At 41.9% G+C, this 19,974-nt stretch overlaps 1 protein-coding gene across 1 annotated transcript in view; it reads left to right on the top strand.

The window, feature by feature from the left end:
* The first annotated feature begins 580 nt into the window (after positions 1-580).
* Positions 581-19,974, top strand: part of LOC311291189 (HHIP-like protein 1) — a 72,064-nt gene continuing 52,670 nt past the window's right edge. Inside the window, exon 1 of the mRNA XM_084410098.1 lies at positions 581-874. Coding sequence (XP_084266224.1) covers positions 596-874 — 279 coding nt within the window. The 5' untranslated portion in view covers positions 581-595. The remainder of the gene's footprint in view (positions 875-19,974) is intronic.

Below are 19,974 nucleotides of genomic sequence, written 5' to 3'. Positions count from 1 at the left end.
TCCTGTAGAGGCAAACCTCATGAACCCTATGAACACACAGAAAGCGATGTTGCATCATACTAAAAATGTCTTTTAACACAAAGTGTAACATGTGAGGTTGAGAAGCTTGGTTGAAGATTCACACAGCCAATCAAAGAGTCACATGCACCGGATTTATAGGACAATTACTTGAAATGAAAGGACTACCATGCTTTGAAAGAGAAAGAGGCATGGGTTCATTCGGGGGAGGGAGGCTGCAAGCGTTCAGGCCAGCCGCAAGAAGAAGGAATGCATCTGCCGAAGAATGAGAGAAAGCTAGGGAAAAGAGGGAAAGGCAGAGGAGGAGACAGGGTGGAAAGAGGGAGGGAATAGAGAAGTGTGTGTTTGTAAAGATGTGTATGTGTGTGTAGCATGGCTGTTGAATGAGTGGGCCTTGTGTAGCAGTATTCCGGCTGTCCATGTGTGTTTGTGTGTGTGTGCATTTGCACATGTTTGCGGGATACAGACCGCCGGCAACCGCTGACTGACGGAGAAACTCCACCACACACATTGGTGTTTCTCAAACTCAGCACAAGCCACCTTTGTACGCAGACACGTGTGAGTTTTCGCCTGTGCAATGAGAGGAATGACAGTGTGGAGAGCTCAATGCTTGAGTCTGCTGGTGCTCCCGATCCTGATCTCTCCGCTAGGAAATGCCCACCCGCAGTGCCTGGACTACAAGCCTCCATTCCAGCCTCCCGAGCCCCTGCTCTTCTGCAAGGAATATGCCAAATTTGGATGCTGTGACTTAGACAGGGATAACCAAATTTCCCAGCGCTTCAACCAGATCATGGACTACTTCGATCATTCGGGATTCATGGCCTGTGGGAAGTACATCCGCAGTATTCTTTGCCAGGTGAGTCTCAGGTCAGCATAATTCTGACTTTAATTAAAGTACAGCATGTGGATATTTTAACTTTAGCCCTTTAAGTTCTCTGTAGAATATAGAGACGTATAAGACAGGATTGTTGTATAAATGACGTAATTATATTCATTTTGAATAAATAACTTGATAATTAAGAGCAAATGTTAATAATGAATTGAATTATTCATGCAGTTTTGATGTAAGTGATGAGATTTTGTCTCATTCATCAGTGTTTATATACAGAGGAAGTTACATCATTGCGTGAGTTACATCATTTGTGTTTTGACTTTGCTTTTAGACGGCTGGATGACTTCTGCATTAGTAATGACTGAGCTATTTTTAGGAAGGATGACATCAGTATAAAATGTGAGATATCTATGAAAATTTCATGTGAATTTTACGCTTCAGTCTTAAAAAGAAACCGACACATGATCAGTCGAAGTCAACCAAAACTAAAATCTCACAGCTGATATGTGTCTTTATCTGAGTGTTGGCATTCAGGACACACCAACCAAAACTAGTGTCTGAATGTTAGTCACCTACTTACATAATTGACACTTCAAGGTTGCTGGGATTAAATTATGATATTTGAACATATGGTTTTGAGATTGCAGTGGGATTTAGGTTGGCAAAGGGAACACCTGATTTATTTGACTACTTAGTGGTGAAGCTGAGCTCAATGATTGCCTTTGTTGGAACATTTATCCCAGATACAGGGAGCTGCTTGTGTTCTCCAACCTGTAGGGAAGGGAAATATATGCTTCCTCTCACTAGGCATAGGATGTATCATATTCCTGTGCAAAGGTCAGGGCAACAGTGATATTAAATATATATAGAGAAAGAAACAACAAGAGTAGGAAAGGCTACTAAATATTCATGATACATCAGTTTTGAACCGATTAGGGGTGCGTTTCCCAAAAGCATCGTTAGCCAACTATGTTTCGCAAGTTCTGTCGTTATCAGCATAGTTCAACGAGTCGGTGTTTCCCGAAACCATCGTTCTAACGAACATTCGGAAACAGCATCGCAGAGTTGTGTGTTTGAGCGACAGATCTCGACCTGTGGTTAGAAGAAGAGTCTCTAGTTTGCATGACATGTGGACTTAATAAATCCTTATCTTGAGCAAAATAAGCAAGCTGACATTCAGTACAACCTGTGTCTTTTATTTAGAATACATACAAATGTCATTTACGTCATTTAGTTTGTCAAGAGATTTAAAGCACAGTTTTTTGAAGAGTGCGCATGTGTGAACGTGCTCATGTAAGAACGAGACTATGATGGAATCTCGAAATAAAGCGAAATAACTGAGAACAATGAGAAATAGTCCTCAGATGTCATGGCTGTAATTTATAGCAAAACATCTAGCATTAATTCGATCTCAAACAGATTAATTAAAAGTAGTTATTACTCCACCATGTGCGTGACGTCATAAACCAACGTGGTTGAACGACCATTTTGGCGACAAAACAGTTTCGGGAAACAGTCGTGACTAGCTAGTTGATTTCTTCAACGATGCATCGTACTATAGTAGTTAAGCAGGGAGTTACGCCGTTGTTCGGGAAACACACCCCTGATCGGCTACTAAATATTCATTTGAAACGATCTGATTGGTCGAACAGCATTCCAAGTGCCGATATTTCAACAGCACTGGGACTTTTCACTGTTTATATCAGCTTGTTTGTGCTTTCCAGATGTAATGAGGTTAGTAATCCAGGGAAGAAGGAGGCGGGAACCGGCAAACGTTTAACACTTTAATATATAAATTAACACAAAACCAATGTAAAAGTGGCAGCCCCTCATGGACAACTGCTTGCCACACCAGATTTCCGCCAGTCAATGGCGCCATGTGTCTGAAGGAAGGTATGCAATTTCAGATGCAGGCGGTGACTATACAGTTTTTCAGTTTTTCACCTACTATATAGAAGGGAAGTATGCAATTTCGGATGCAGCCTCTGTCTTTATGAGTGAGTCATTGAATTGTTCACTCAGCTGATTCGTGCAAAAATTCTGATTCATTCAGGAACATAACACCGCTACTGTTTGTTGCTTGGAGAAGTACTGGAAAAATCTGGGAAGTATTGTGTCGAAAATCTAAGTTACATACCTTCTTTTTTTACTGAAGTGTTATATAACAAGTGAGTTTATAACATCAATATCACACTCTCAATAATATTGCTGATATTGGCTGCAATTCAGAGGGTGCTCGTTTTATTGCATAAAGAGTAGAATGTTCCAAAATAATGAATATACAATCAGTAGTCTTATTCTCAGACATGCCATGTTCTCTAGGTCAGTGGTTCCCAATTCCAGTCCTCGTGACCCACTGCTCTGCACATTTTGTAGGTCTCTCTTATCTGACACACTCAGTTCAGTTCATGGAGTCTCTCCTAATGAGCTGATGATCTGGTTCAGGTGTGTTAAATAAGGGAGACATACAAAATGTGCAGAGCAGTGGGTCACGAGGACTAGAATTGGGAACCACTGCTCTAGGTCACACTTTTGGACACCCTCTTGAGGTTTATAATGTTATCACAGACCAGATACAGTACAAATGTTTGTTTCATACGGCATTCCTTATTCTGTTTCAACAGAGAAAAGCTTTCAGGGAAAGCTGTAAACTCATAATTGCCTAAAGAGTGAATGGCACAAACATGTAAGCTAATGGATTTGAGGTGCAGTGGGGCAAATGTGTTGATGAGTGAAACCCTGCTGAGACCATCTGTTGAACCAAATCCATCAGCGGTTTGATAACAACAGAGATTGTGATCTCCAGCAGAGTCTCATAATTACAGAACCATATAAACAAAATTATTTGAGGGACAGAAAAAGAGGAACACAATGACTGGACAAAAACTCACAATAGGATCAGAAGGTATGGATAGTACATCTGAAGAAAAGCGAGCGTGGGAATTGGAGCTTTTTTCAGCGTTGTTTAAAAAAAGTAGACACTTGGTATTGTACTCTGAAGCGTTTACTACAACCTCGCATGCAGTTTAAACATTCAATGTAACACCTCAACTAATCTCATATGATATCTATGAAGTACAATCAGATGAATAAGTCTGTTATTAGTCATCTGAGGGTGATATTTTACCACATGTCCTCAGAAATCATGAGTTTTTTTCTCTATGCTTGCAGGATATTACATAACCATGTGTGCTGTTTAGGAAATGCTGGACTCATTTATACCACATAACCCACAATACATAAAATAGGTTTATATTTTGTTTGAATTGCAATTAAACATCATTAGAGAGACCTGAAAGATTATTCATCTACATCTCGGCTACGTTACAAAGTCTGCAATGTGTTACAAGCGAGATACCCCATCGATCCAAACCACTTTCTGGTCCATTGTTTGTTTAATGTCATTGTAGTAATCTCAGATGATTTCCAGTCCCGAGCTGGCAGTCTCATTGCCAAGGCTGGCTCAGTCCTCTGATGGGTGTGGTGTTGTGGCTAAGGCATAATGAAGGCTTGGATAGTCCAAAATGTCCAAAAGTCACTGTATTTATAGCTCACATCATCATCACCAGCTGCTGGATTGAATCCCGGGATCCCGACAGCAGTGAAGACGTGCAAGACTGCCACGTTTGCCAGACTATGAGGAGGATGGAAATGAAAAGGCTTACACAGCAAATACATTTCGGATGAATTAGCTATTTGAGCATTTATAGGGTTAACTGAAGGTTTATTGATGATGGCAGCAAGTCAGTGTTTATGGGACAATGACAGGACGCTATTTTTTTTTATGGATCTATCAATTTATTAAAAAAAATGCAACTCATGCATTTAAAAAATCAAGGTTCTTTATTCAAAACATATTCAAGATGTATTCATATTCAAAATAAAGGTTCTTTATTGGCATTTATGGTTCTATGAAGAAAATGGGAAAAGGTTAATTAGTCAAATGTTCTTCACACAAAATGGCTTTTTAACAACCGTTTACTGAAAGGTTTGAGGATCCCAAAATCATTCTTCTATGGCAGTGGTTCCCAAACCTCATTAATGAGCTGATGAGTTGAATCAGGTGTGTTTGATTCGGGAGACAAAGAAAATGTGCAGTGTTGGGGGTACTCCAGGACAGGTTTGGGAACCACTGTTCTATGGTATCCATGCAAGAACAAAATATATATATATTGGAATCTTTATTTTTAAGAGTGTACTATGACTGTCCTGATATCATAAAGAGGGAAAACCATAATTACACAAATGTATATAGTATGTATATTATATATATATATATATATGCAACCTTTGAACACACAACCTTCTGATCTGGAGTCAGACACACTACGAGGTCCTGCACTTCTGTGAATTTGCTGAGCCAGTTATATGGTCTAGCAGTAAGGATTCATGAATTTTATAAAGACTTGAAGTCAAATTAGGGATTGTTTGACCTCGGCGTGATTTGAACACAGAACCTTCTGATCTGGAGTCAGACACGCTACCGTTGCACCACAAGGCCCTCCATTTCTGGGATTTTGCCCTGCATTTCTGAGAATTAGCTGAGCCAGTTATATGGTCTAGCACAGTGTTCTTCAACCCTGCTCCTGAAGGACCCCCAACACTGCACGACCCCTAAACACACCTGATTCAATTCATCAGCTCATTATCACATGGGTTAATGACCTGATGAGTTGAATCAGGTGTGTTTAGGGAGACAAAGAAAACATTCTAGCTGTGTCCCAATGTGAAGACTGCATCCTCCGAAGTCCGTATTTGAAGGCCGATTGTGTCACAGCGGCGCGATGAAGGACGTCCCAATTCAAAGGCTGCACACTTCGGAGGTCGCATTTGAAGGCCGATTGCGTCACCGCGGCGCGATGAAGGCTGTCCCAATTCAATTCTGCATCCTTCGAAGTCCGTATTCGAAGGCCGGTTGCGTCATCGCTGCGCGATGAAGGCTAAAGCGACGCCAAATGCACCCTTCGTTTCCCCGTGAAAGGAAGGATACATAAATGGACACTTAGCGGACTATCTTACCCTATTCTACCCCATAAGTCACCGCGCGCCGGTGACGACAGCATTTTTATAAAAAAAAAAAAAAAATGACGACCTAGAGTTCGGTGGTGGACGGCAAATTCACAAATGTAAGTATTATGTTTTCATTTACTCAAATAGCTAGTGAAACCTGAGTTAAAAGCCACAAGTTTTTCTTTCTTATAAACTTCATCTTAACTCTTAACTATTTTCAAGGTTGATACATTTAAACTATATACTTTTGTGTAGTTTAATGTAAAACAATGCATCATATTGTAAAATAACAATTTTGTAGTGTTGCTGTCCTGTGTGGGAAAATTACTTCGAGTATTAACGAAGTATGTAGTTCCTTACATATCACCACTGGTTATTTTGAAAATTAAAGTAACAAAATGTAGGCCTATTGTCACAAAATTAACAAATTGTTGCTAACTACAGCTCCGTCCCATTTCAAAGGGCGCATCTGAAGTGCTCGGACCGGTCTAGCTTACGGAGGATTGTTCTTGTCGCCTAGCAACAGTGACTGACAGCTGTCGATGAAGAGCGGGAGTAACATTCGCACTGGACTTTTTATATTCAACTGGGTTTTATATTCAAATAGGGTTGAAAACCTGTGTAAATATATTTACCATGGTTTATTTATGTGCATAATAAAAATAATACACTAGACTAGCCTACAAAATCACATCAAGGTAAGATATAAATGAACATTTGAATCGATCGGCTAAGCCGAAAGTACTTGACCTGAAACATCCGTACCATGTCCTCCAGTAAAATATAAAACATAAAAATGACAATAGCCAATTCTGGCTCCATAGCTGTTTACTCAATTATATCAAATTAGTTATCAGGATGGCAGCATACTCTCGCACCGTTGCTTGGCGCCTGGAGCGGTAATCGGGAACACGTGGTTGCGCAATAAGGAAATCCTACAAAGGCTACATGGTGCGTCGTTCGGAGGACGCATAGGCTGCATCATTTGAAGTCCGCGGCCTTCGAAGGACACAGCCTTTACATTGGGACACAGCTGCAGTGTTGGGGGTCCTTCAGGAGCAGGGTTGAAGAACACTGGTCTAGCAGTAAGGATTCATTAATTTTATAAAGATGGACTGCGCTTTTCCACTGCATGGTACAGTACGGCTTGGTTCGGTATGGCACGCTTTGGCGCTTTTCCACTGCATGGTATGGTACGGCTCGGTTCGGAACGACTCACTTATGGCGCATTTCCACTGCATGGTACGGTACGGTACGGCTCGCTTCGGCTCGCTTTAAATGGTACCACCTCTGTTGAGGTTCCAAGCGTACCGTACCGATACTAAAATGTGACGTGAAAACACTGCAGATCACTGATTGGTCAGACAGAATCATCTCTACCAGCGTCATTGTAAACCCGCTAGATTTAAATAGCCAGTAGACAACAGCCAACGCTGTAGCACCTGTTTTAAAAGTATTTGCTTCAAACTTCTAATAAACTTCTGCTATAAACTGGCTGAATCGTGGTCAGTGGACGAGGTACAGACGTTCCTCTCGTTGGTTGCCGAGGAGTGGATGGGGAAACACGGAATGAAAAATTCGCATTTAATATGATGATGTCATGGTAGTAAAGACGGCAACTATAACGATCAGTCCCACCCACTTTGAAGCGGTACTAACTGCAGTGGAAAAGCAGCGATTGTTTGACCTCAACGTGATTTGAACACGCAACCTTCTGATCTGGAGTCAGACGCACTACCGTTGCGCCACGAGGTCCTCCATTTCTGGGAATTTGCTGAGCCAGTTATATGGTCTAGCAGTAAGGATTCATGAATTTTATAAAAGATTTGCAGTCAAATTAGGGATTGTTTGACCTCGACGTGATTTGAACACGCAACCTTCTGATCTGGAGTCAGACGCGCTACCGTTGTGCCACGAGGTCCTCCATTTCTGGAAATTTGCTGAGCCAGTTATATGGTCTAGCAGTAAGGATTCATGAATTTGATAAAAGACTTGCAGTCAAATTAGGGATTGTTTGACCTTGACGTGATTTGAATACGCAACTTTCTGATCTGGAGCCACAAGGCCCTCCATTTCTGGGATTTTGCCCTGCATTTCTGAGCCAGTTATATGGTCTAGCAGTAAGGATTCATTAATTTTATAAAGACTTGCAGTTTAATTAGCGATTGTTTGACCTCAACGTGTTTTGAACACGCAACCTCCTGATCTGGAGTCAGACGCGCTACCGTTGCGCCACGAGGTCCTCCATTTCTGGAAATTTGCTGAGCCAGTTATATGGTCTAGCAGTAAGGATTCATGAATTTTATAAAAGATTTGCAGTCAAATTAGGGATTGTTTGACCTTGACGTGATTTCAACACGCAACCTTCTAATCTGGAGTCAGAAGGCCCTCCATTTCTGGGAATTTGCTGAGCCAGTTATATGGTCTAGCAGTAAGGATTCATGAATTTTACAAAAGACTTGCAGTTTAATTAGCGATTGTTTGACCTCAACGTGATTTGAACACGCAACCTTCTGATCTGGAGACAGACGCGCTACCGTTGCGCCACAAGGCCCTCCATTTCTGGGATTTTGCCCTGCATTTCTGAGCCAGTTATATGGTCTAGCAGTAAGGATTCATGAATTTTATAAAAGACTTGCGGTCAAATTAGCGATTGTTTGACCTCGACGTGATTTGAACACGCAACTTTCTGATCTGGAGTCAGAAGGCCCTCCATTTCTGGGAATTTGCTGAGCCAGTTATATGGTCTTGCAGTAAGGATTCATGACTTTTATAAAAGACTTGCAGTCAAATTAGGGATTGTTTGACCTTGACGTGATTTCAACACGCAACCTTCTAATCTGGAGTCAGAAGGCCCTCCATTTCTGGGAATTTGCTGAGCCAGTTATATGGTCTAGCAGTAAGGATTCATGAATTTTACAAAAGACTTGCAGTTTAATTAGCGATTGTTTGACCTCAACGTGATTTGAACACGCAACCTTCTGATCTGGAGTCAGACGCGCTACCGTTGCGCCACAAGGTCCTCCATTTCTGGGATTTTGCCCTGCATTTCTGAGAATTTGCTGAGCCAGTTATATGGTCTAGCAGTAAGGATTCATGACTTTTATAAAAGACTTGCGGTCAAATTAGGGATTGTTTGACCTCGACGTGATTTGAACACGTAACCTTCTGATCTGGAGTCAGACGCGCTACCGTTGCGCCACAAGGTCCTCCATTTCTGGGATTTTGCCCTGCATTTCTGAGAATTTGCTGAGCCAGTTATATGGTCTAGCAGCAAGGATTCATGAATTTTATAAAAGACTTGCGGTTTAATTAGCGATTGTTTGACCTCGACGTGATTTGAACACGCAACTTTCTGATCTGGAGTCAGACGCGCTACCGTTGCGCCACAAGGTCCTCCATTTCTGGGATTTTGCCCTGCATTTCTGAGAATTTGCTGAGCCAGTTATATGGTCTAGCAGCAAGGATTCATGAATTTTATAAAAGACTTGCGGTTTAATTAGCGATTGTTTGACCTCGACGTGATTTGAACACGTAACCTTCTGATCTGGAGTCAGACGCGCTACCGTTGCGCCACAAGGTCCTCCATTTCTGGGATTTTGCCCTGCATTTCTGAGAATTTGCTGAGCCAGTTATATGGTCTAGCAGCAAGGATTCATGAATTTTATAAAAGACTTGCGGTTTAATTAGCGATTGTTTGACCTCGACGTGATTTGAACACGTAACCTTCTGATCTGGAGTCAGACGCGCTACCGTTGCGCCACGAGGTCCTCCATTTCTGGGATTTTGCCCTGCATTTCTGAGAATTTGCTGAGCCAGTTATATGGTCTAGCAGTAAGGATTCATGACTTTTATAAAAGACTTGCGGTCAAATTAGGGATTGTTTGACCTCGACGTGATTTGAACACGTAACCTTCTGATCTGGAGTCAGACGCGCTACCGTTGCGCCACAAGGTCCTCCATTTCTGGGATTTTGCCCTGCATTTCTGAGAATTTGCTGAGCCAGTTATATGGTCTAACAGTAAGGATTCATGAATTTTATAAAGACTTGCGGTCAAATTAGGGATTGTTTGACCTCGACGTGATTTGAACACGCAACCTTCTGATCTGGAGTCAGACGCGCTACCGTTGTGCCACGAGGTCCTCCATTTCTGGAAATTTGCTGAGCCAGTTATATGGTCTAGCAGTAAGGATTCATGAATTTGATAAAAGACTTGCAGTCAAATTAGGGATTGTTTGACCTTGACGTGATTTGAATACGCAACTTTCTGATCTGGAGCCACAAGGCCCTCCATTTCTGGGATTTTGCCCTGCATTTCTGAGCCAGTTATATGGTCTAGCAGTAAGGATTCATTAATTTTATAAAGACTTGCAGTTTAATTAGCGATTGTTTGACCTCGACGTGATTTGAACACGCAACTTTCTGATCTGGAGTCAGACGCGCTACCGTTGCGCCACAAGGTCCTCCATTTCTGGGATTTTGCCCTGCATTTCTGAGAATTTGCTGAGCCAGTTATATGGTCTAGCAGCAAGGATTCATGAATTTTATAAAAGACTTGCGGTTTAATTAGCGATTGTTTGACCTCGACGTGATTTGAACACGTAACCTTCTGATCTGGAGTCAGACGCGCTACCGTTGCGCCACAAGGTCCTCCATTTCTGGGATTTTGCCCTGCATTTCTGAGAATTTGCTGAGCCAGTTATATGGTCTAGCAGCAAGGATTCATGAATTTTATAAAAGACTTGCGGTTTAATTAGCGATTGTTTGACCTCGACGTGATTTGAACACGTAACCTTCTGATCTGGAGTCAGACGCGCTACCGTTGCGCCACGAGGTCCTCCATTTCTGGGATTTTGCCCTGCATTTCTGAGAATTTGCTGAGCCAGTTATATGGTCTAGCACTAAGGATTCATGACTTTTATAAAAGACTTGCGGTCAAATTAGGGATTGTTTGACCTCGACGTGATTTGAACACGCAACCTTCTGATCTGGAGTCAGAAGGCCCTCCATTTCTGGGAATTTGCTGAGCCAGTTATATGGTCTAGCAGTAAGGATTCATGAATTTTATAAAAGACTTGCGGTTTAATTAGCGATTGTTTGACCTCGACGTGATTTGAACACGTAACCTTCTGATCTGGAGTCAGACGCGCTACCGTTGCGCCACGAGGTCCTCCATTTCTGGGATTTTGCCCTGCATTTCTGAGAATTTGCTGAGCCAGTTATATGGTCTAGCAGTAAGGATTCATGACTTTTATAAAAGACTTGCGGTCAAATTAGGGATTGTTTGACCTCGACGTGATTTGAACACGTAACCTTCTGATCTGGAGTCAGACGCGCTACCGTTGCGCCACAAGGTCCTCCATTTCTGGGATTTTGCCCTGCATTTCTGAGAATTTGCTGAGCCAGTTATATGGTCTAACAGTAAGGATTCATGAATTTTATAAAGACTTGCGGTCAAATTAGGGATTGTTTGACCTCGACGTGATTTGAACACGCAACCTTCTGATCTGGAGTCAGACGCGCTACCGTTGTGCCACGAGGTCCTCCATTTCTGGAAATTTGCTGAGCCAGTTATATGGTCTAGCAGTAAGGATTCATGAATTTGATAAAAGACTTGCAGTCAAATTAGGGATTGTTTGACCTTGACGTGATTTGAATACGCAACTTTCTGATCTGGAGCCACAAGGCCCTCCATTTCTGGGATTTTGCCCTGCATTTCTGAGCCAGTTATATGGTCTAGCAGTAAGGATTCATTAATTTTATAAAGACTTGCAGTTTAATTAGCGATTGTTTGACCTCAACGTGTTTTGAACACGCAACCTCCTGATCTGGAGTCAGACGCGCTACCGTTGCGCCACGAGGTCCTCCATTTCTGGAAATTTGCTGAGCCAGTTATATGGTCTAGCAGTAAGGATTCATGAATTTTATAAAAGATTTGCAGTCAAATTAGGGATTGTTTGACCTTGACGTGATTTCAACACGCAACCTTCTAATCTGGAGTCAGAAGGCCCTCCATTTCTGGGAATTTGCTGAGCCAGTTATATGGTCTAGCAGTAAGGATTCATGAATTTTACAAAAGACTTGCAGTTTAATTAGCGATTGTTTGACCTCAACGTGATTTGAACACGCAACCTTCTGATCTGGAGACAGACGCGCTACCGTTGCGCCACAAGGCCCTCCATTTCTGGGATTTTGCCCTGCATTTCTGAGCCAGTTATATGGTCTAGCAGTAAGGATTCATGAATTTTATAAAAGACTTGCGGTCAAATTAGCGATTGTTTGACCTCGACGTGATTTGAACACGCAACTTTCTGATCTGGAGTCAGAAGGCCCTCCATTTCTGGGAATTTGCTTAGCCAGTTATATGGTCTTGCAGTAAGGATTCATGACTTTTATAAAAGACTTGCAGTCAAATTAGGGATTGTTTGACCTTGACGTGATTTCAACACGCAACCTTCTAATCTGGAGTCAGAAGGCCCTCCATTTCTGGGAATTTGCTGAGCCAGTTATATGGTCTAGCAGTAAGGATTCATGAATTTTACAAAAGACTTGCAGTTTAATTAGCGATTGTTTGACCTCAACGTGATTTGAACACGCAACCTTCTGATCTGGAGTCAGACGCGCTACCGTTGCGCCACAAGGTCCTCCATTTCTGGGATTTTGCCCTGCATTTCTGAGAATTTGCTGAGCCAGTTATATGGTCTAGCAGTAAGGATTCATGACTTTTATAAAAGACTTGCGGTCAAATTAGGGATTGTTTGACCTCGACGTGATTTGAACACGTAACCTTCTGATCTGGAGTCAGACGCGCTACCGTTGCGCCACAAGGTCCTCCATTTCTGGGATTTTGCCCTGCATTTCTGAGAATTTGCTGAGCCAGTTATATGGTCTAGCAGCAAGGATTCATGAATTTTATAAAAGACTTGCGGTTTAATTAGCGATTGTTTGACCTCGACGTGATTTGAACACGCAACTTTCTGATCTGGAGTCAGACGCGCTACCGTTGCGCCACAAGGTCCTCCATTTCTGGGATTTTGCCCTGCATTTCTGAGAATTTGCTGAGCCAGTTATATGGTCTAGCAGCAAGGATTCATGAATTTTATAAAAGACTTGCGGTTTAATTAGCGATTGTTTGACCTCGACGTGATTTGAACACGTAACCTTCTGATCTGGAGTCAGACGCGCTACCGTTGCGCCACAAGGTCCTCCATTTCTGGGATTTTGCCCTGCATTTCTGAGAATTTGCTGAGCCAGTTATATGGTCTAGCAGCAAGGATTCATGAATTTTATAAAAGACTTGCGGTTTAATTAGCGATTGTTTGACCTCGACGTGATTTGAACACGTAACCTTCTGATCTGGAGTCAGACGCGCTACCGTTGCGCCACGAGGTCCTCCATTTCTGGGATTTTGCCCTGCATTTCTGAGAATTTGCTGAGCCAGTTATATGGTCTAGCACTAAGGATTCATGACTTTTATAAAAGACTTGCGGTCAAATTAGGGATTGTTTGACCTCGACGTGATTTGAACACGCAACCTTCTGATCTGGAGTCAGAAGGCCCTCCATTTCTGGGAATTTGCTGAGCCAGTTATATGGTCTAGCAGTAAGGATTCATGAATTTTATAAAAGACTTGCGGTTTAATTAGCGATTGTTTGACCTCGACGTGATTTGAACACGCAACCTTCTGATCTGGAGTCAGACGCGCTACCGTTGCGCCACGAGGTCCTCCATTTCTGGAAATTTGCTGAGCCAGTTATATGGTCTAGCAGTAAGGATTCATGAATTTTATAAAAGACTTGCGGTCAAATTAGGGATTGTTTGACCCTGACGTGATTTGAATACGCAACTTTCTGATCTGGAGACACAAGGCCCTCCATTTCTGGGATTTTGCCCTGCATTTCTGAGCCAGTTATATGGTCTAGCAGTAAGGATTCATTAATTTTATAAAGACTTGCAGTTTAATTAGCGATTGTTTGACCTCGACATGTTTTGAACACGCAACCTCCTGATCTGGGGCCCGTTCTTCGTACGTTGCTTAAAACATCCGAGATCAAATGAGACATCCAAGATGATATCATTGTGCTAATCATGATCTGGCTAACTCGGTTCTTCGAACACACTTATGATTAATGACACACTTATGACACACTTATGATATGATTAGTATAGCTGGATTGAGTCATCTGAGATAATTGCGCGTTCATGCGCTGGTTAAAAGGGGATATGTATCGATAGTAGAAACATTGATCAGCAACGCTGCTATTGGCTGCTCAGCGTGGGCGTGGCCAAAGAGTGCGCACAGTTTTTCTCCTTAGCAGAGCAAGAACTAATAGTCAAAGTTTATTCGGAATTTTAATGTTTAATTAAAACGCCAGGGAACACCTCAAAGTCTGCAAAAGCCAGGAGAGAGGGCTGGCAAAAAGTAGCAGACAATTTAAATCCGTTAGAAGTGGCCATGTTAGATGTTTTTATCACTTATTAGCCTAAATTTTTGTATTTTAATAATTGCATAATTACTTTGTTCATTGTAATGTCAGAGTCACCACACTAGAACATGGGAACAAATAAAAGTGAAGTACAAAAATATTCTACATAATGGTAATTTTTTGTTATATAGTCTCTTTTATAAAAGGCACTGTTAAATAAATGGTTTTCTGTTTATAAAAGCAACCAAGAAAAAGGCTGAGAAAAGAAAAGAAAAGATCTTAGTAGCCTATACTGTAAAATAATTTTTGCTGCATTAAATTAAGGCTGTATAGTCATTTCAACTGTTAAATCTTGAGTGATGAATTGCTTTGACTTGTGAAAGTGAAAACTGATAAACTTATGTTAATGTAAAAATATTAACACTTGTATCTGTTCCCAAGAAAGTGGTGGCTGAAATATGTGCAGTGGACATTTTCTAACTTTCCAAAGGAAAGAAAGTATAAGACTTTGTAATGTCCATTTGTTTCCATTGCACTGGACAGTGAATGAACCCTCTCAGATAACTGTCATATGGAGGAACTAGCCTACCTGCAAGTGCATAAATAACTTTACTTCATTTACACTTGTATGCTTTATGGCTGCAATATAAGTTGCAGGATTCCACATCTACAGAAAGGCCAACAGAAGAGTCTGCACCGACAGAGGACACATAGGCCTACAGGTGGGCAGTGTATAGCCAACGTCTCCTTTTATTTGTTGCATGAGGCATGTGTCTAATATCTCTTGTTGCAGGCACTTGACCACTGGCTTTTCTTTACAAAGAACAACTGAAATAAAACTCAAGGAACTAAGCATATTTGTATTTTATTAAACATTTAATGAAAAGTGTGTTTTTTTGGCAATGTTGTGTACTATGGCACATGCAACAATGTCACAGGCCCTGTCAGGTGTGCAACCCCTCAGACTTCTCAGACACTGAAATCTTCCCTTTAGTTAGCCAAAGTTAATTTCATTGTGTGCCCTTGTCCTGGCTAGAGCTGCATTGTAACTGGTTTGGGTCAGGGAATGGGGTCATAAAACACCTGTCTGCAGGAACATGTCATAATCACCTATGAAAAAATGCAGTTCTGTTAGGATCAGCATAAGTGTATGTAATACAGTGAGCTTGATATTTAATTGTGGAACTTTTCTTACCACTTTCAAATAATGTGCATAAATGTGAATCTCTGAAAATGCTTAAGTCATGCACAGATCCTGACCATTTTGCTTTCACATTTGTGATATGGAAGATTTTAGTTTTTTTTTTTATATAATATTACTAATCTGGAATATTAAGAATCACAATACTGGGCTGCACATTTACATTGTGAACCCTCTTTCTGTTCACATAATCCCCTTCATTGAGGCCTTGATGGCAGTCTATAGCCTACAGTCTACCAATCACGTTAGTGAAGCCTGAGTGACATATAGTGTAATCGGCATGGTCATGATTGCATGATCTTCATAAAAAATTATGATAGCCTAAAAAAAAGAAAAAAGAAAAAGAAAAAAGGCTTAAAAAAAAAAAAGCTTTACAACATTGGGTCTTAAGTGGCTTGGAAATGCCAAAAAAAAAAAAAAAAACTAAAACTGTTTTTTAAACCTAAAGGTAAATTCCGAATGACACGACAGACAGCACTTTCCATCAAGTTCTCCGCATCTCCAGTAGTGTAAAGGAAAGAGCCACTCGCAAATAATCTTAGGGCAATGCAAACAGTTTTTGCTGTAGCCTAGTTAAAGCCCGACTCCGACAAGTCGAAAATAAATGTGCGTTTCCAACAAATTAATAATGTAAACGATATCGCAGGAGTCACGAGAAAAAATATATATCTCAGAAAGTGCACTATCGCGCTGCGCTAGACTTCCCGTATCAGCTCCGCTTGCCGCAGTCTAATCCTGATAACATGAAATAAGCCTGCTCCCGAGCAGGTTTAAGATTGCGCACCTGTTGCTATGACAGCAAGTCCAGGATGAGCGTCGAAGAACCAAACAATCCAAGATCATGCCAAATCCCCAACAATCAAATCCAGCTAACTGAGTTAGCGACGTACGAAGAACGGGCCCCTGGAGTCAGACGCGCTACCGTTGCGCCACGAGGTCCTCCATTTCTGGGAATTTGCTGAGCCAGTTATATGGTCTAGCAGTAAGGATTCATGAATTTTATAAAAGACTTGCGGTTTAATTAGCGATTGTTTGACCTCAACGTGATTTGAACACGCAACCTTCTGATCTGGAGTCAGACTCGCTACCGTTGCGCCACAAGGCCCTCCATTTCTGGGATTTTGCCCTGCATTTCTGAGAATTTGCTGAGCTAGTTATATGGTCTAGCAGTAAGGATTCATGAATTTTATAAAGACTTGCAGTCAAATTAGGGATTGTTTGACCTCGATGTGATTTGAACACGCAACCTTCTGATCTGGAGTCAGACGCGCTACCGTTGCGCCACAAGGTCCTCCATTTCTGGGATTTTGCCCTGCATTTCTGAGAATTTGCTGAGCCAGTTATATGGTCTAGCAGTAAGGATTCATGAATTTTATAAACACTTGAAGTCAAATTAGGGATTGTTTGACCTCAACGTGATTTGAACACGCAACTTTCTGATCTGGAGTCAGAAGGCCCTCCATTTGTAGGAATTTGCTGAGCCAGTTATATGGTCTAGCAGTAAGGATTCATGAATTTTATAAAAGACTTGCGGTTTAATTAGTGATTGTTTGACCTCGACGTGATTTGAACACGCAACCTTCTGATCTGGAATCAGACGCGCTACCGTTGCGCCACAAGGACCTCCATTTATGGAAATTTGCTGAGCCAGTTATATGGTCTAGCAGTAAGGATTCATGAATTTTATAAAGACTTGCGGTCAAATTAGGGATTGTTTGACCTCGACGTGATTTGAACACGCAACCTTCTGATCTGGAGTCAGACGCGCTACCGTTGCACCACGAGGTCCTCCATTTCTGGAAATTTGCTGAGCCAGTTATATGGTCTAGCAGTAAGGATTCATGAATTTTATAAAAGACTTGCGGTCAAATTAGGGATTGTTTGACCTTGACGTGATTTGAATACGCAACTTTCTGATCTGGAGACACAAGGCCCTCCATTTCTGGGATTTTGCCCTGCATTTCTGAGCCAGTTATATGGTCTAGCAGTAAGGATTCATTAATTTTATAAAGACTTGCAGTTTAATTAGCGATTGTTTGACCTCGACATGTTTTGAACACGCAACCTCCTGATCTGGAGTCAGACGCGCTACCGTTGCGCCACGAGGTCCTCCATTTCTGGGAATTTGCTGAGCCAGTTATATGGTCTAGCAGTAAGGATTCATGAATTTTACAAAAGACTTGCGGTCAAATTAGGGATTGTTTGACCTCGACGACATTTGAAAACACAACCTTCTGATCTGGAGTCAGACGCGCTACCGTTGCGCCACGAGGTCCTCCATTGCTGGAAATTTGCTTAGCCAGTTATATGGTCTAGCAGTAAGGACTCATGAATTTTATAAAGACTTGCAGTCAAATTAGGGATTGTTTGACCTTGACGTGATTTGAACACGCAACCTTCTGATCTGGAGTCAGACGCGCTACCGTTGCGCCACGAGGCCCTCCAATTCTGGGATTTTGCCCTGCATTTCTGAGAATTTGCTGAGCCAGTTATATGGTCTAGCAGTAAGGATTCATGAATTTTATAAAAGACTTGCGGTCAAATTAGGGCTTGTTTGACCTCGACGTGATTTGAACACGCAACTTTCTGATCTGGAGTCAGACGCGCTACCGTTGCGCCACGAGGACCTCCATTTCTGGGATTTTGCCCTGCATTTCTGAGAATTTGCTGAGCCAGTTATATGGTCTAGCAGTAAGGATTCATGAATTTTATAAAGACTTGCAGTATAATTAGCGATTGTTTGACCTCGACGTGATTTGAACACGCAACTTTCTGATCTGGAGTCAGAAGGCCCTGCATTTCTGAGAATTTGCTGAGCCAGTTATATGGTCTAGCAGTAAGGATTCATGAATTTTATAAAGACTTGCAGTATAATTAGCGATTGTTTGACCTCGACATGATTTGAACACGCAACCTTCTGATCTGGAGTCAGACGCGCTACCGTTGCACCACGAGGTCCTCACTTTCTGGAAATTTGCTGAGCCAGTTATATGGTCTAGCAGTAAGGATTCATGAATTTTATGAAGACTTGCAGTCAAATTAGGGATTGTTTGACCTCGACGTGATTTGAACACGCAACCTTCTGATCTGGAGTCAGACGCGCTACCGTTGCGCCACGAGGTCCTCCATTTATGTAAATTTGCTGAGCCAGTTATATGGTCTAGCAGTAAGGATTCATGAATTTTATAAAAGACTTGCGGTCAAATTAGGGATTGTTTGACCTCGACGTGATTTGAACACGCAACCTTCTGATCTGGAGTCAGACGCGCTACCGTTGAGCCACGAGGTCCTCCATTTCTGGGATTTTGCCCTGCATTTCTGAGAATTTGCTGAGCCAGTTATATGGTCTAGCAGTAAGGATTCATGAATTTTACAAAAGACTTGCGGTCAAATTAGGGATTGTTTGACCTCGACGTGATTTGAACACGCAACCTTCTGATCTGGAGTCAGACGCGCTACCGTTGCGCCACGAGGTCCTCACTTTCTGGAAATTTGCTGAGCCAGTTATATGGTCTAGCAGTAAGGATTCATGAATTTTATAAAAGACTTGCGGTCAAATTAGGGATTGTTTGACCTCGACGTGATTTGAACACGCAACCTTCTGATCTGGAGTCAGACGCGCTACCGTTGCGCCACGAGGCCCTCCATTTCTGGGATTTTGCCCTGCATTTCTGAGCCAGTTATATGGTCTAGCAGTAAGGATTCATGAATTTTATAAAAGACTTGCGGTCAAATTAGGGATTGTTTGACCTCGACGTGATTTGAACGCGCAACCTTCTGATCTGGAGTCAGACGCGCTACCGTTGCGCCACAAGGTCCTCCATATATGGAAATTTGCTGAGCCAGTTATATGGTCTAGCAGTAAGGATTCATGAATTATATGAAGACTTGCAGTCAAATTAGGGATTGTTTGACCTCGACGTGATTTGAACACGCAACCTTCTGATCTGGAGTCAGACAAGCTACCGTTGCGCCACGAGGTCCTCCATTTATGGAAATTTGCTGAGCCAGTTATATGGTCTAGCAGTAAGGATTCATGAATTTTATGAAGACTTGCAGTCAAATTAGGGATTGTTTGACCTCGACGTGATTTGAACACGCAACCTTCTGATCTGGAGTCAGACGCGCTACCGTTGCGCCACGACGTCCTCCATTTATGGAAATTTGCTGAGCCAGTTATATGGTCTAGCAGTAAGGATTCATGAATTTTATGAAGACTTGCAGTCAAATTAGGGATTGTTTGACCTCGACGTGATTTGAACACGCAACCTTCTGATCTGGAGTCAGACGCGCTACCGTTGAGCCACGAGGTCCTCCATTTCTGGGATTTTGCCCTGCATTTCTGAGAATTTGCTGAGCCAGTTATATGGTCTAGCAGTAAGGATTCATGAATTTTACAAAAGACTTGCGGTCAAATTAGGGATTGTTTGACCTCGACGTGATTTGAACACGCAACCTTCTGATCTGGAGTCAGACGCGCTACCGT

This window comes from Rutilus rutilus, assembly GCF_951802725.1.
Source record: "Rutilus rutilus genome assembly, chromosome: 5".
In the NCBI taxonomy this organism is placed as follows: domain Eukaryota; kingdom Metazoa; phylum Chordata; class Actinopteri; order Cypriniformes; family Leuciscidae; genus Rutilus; species Rutilus rutilus.
Note: the sequence above shows the minus strand (reverse complement) of the source record. Positions and strands in the feature narration are given on the sequence as shown.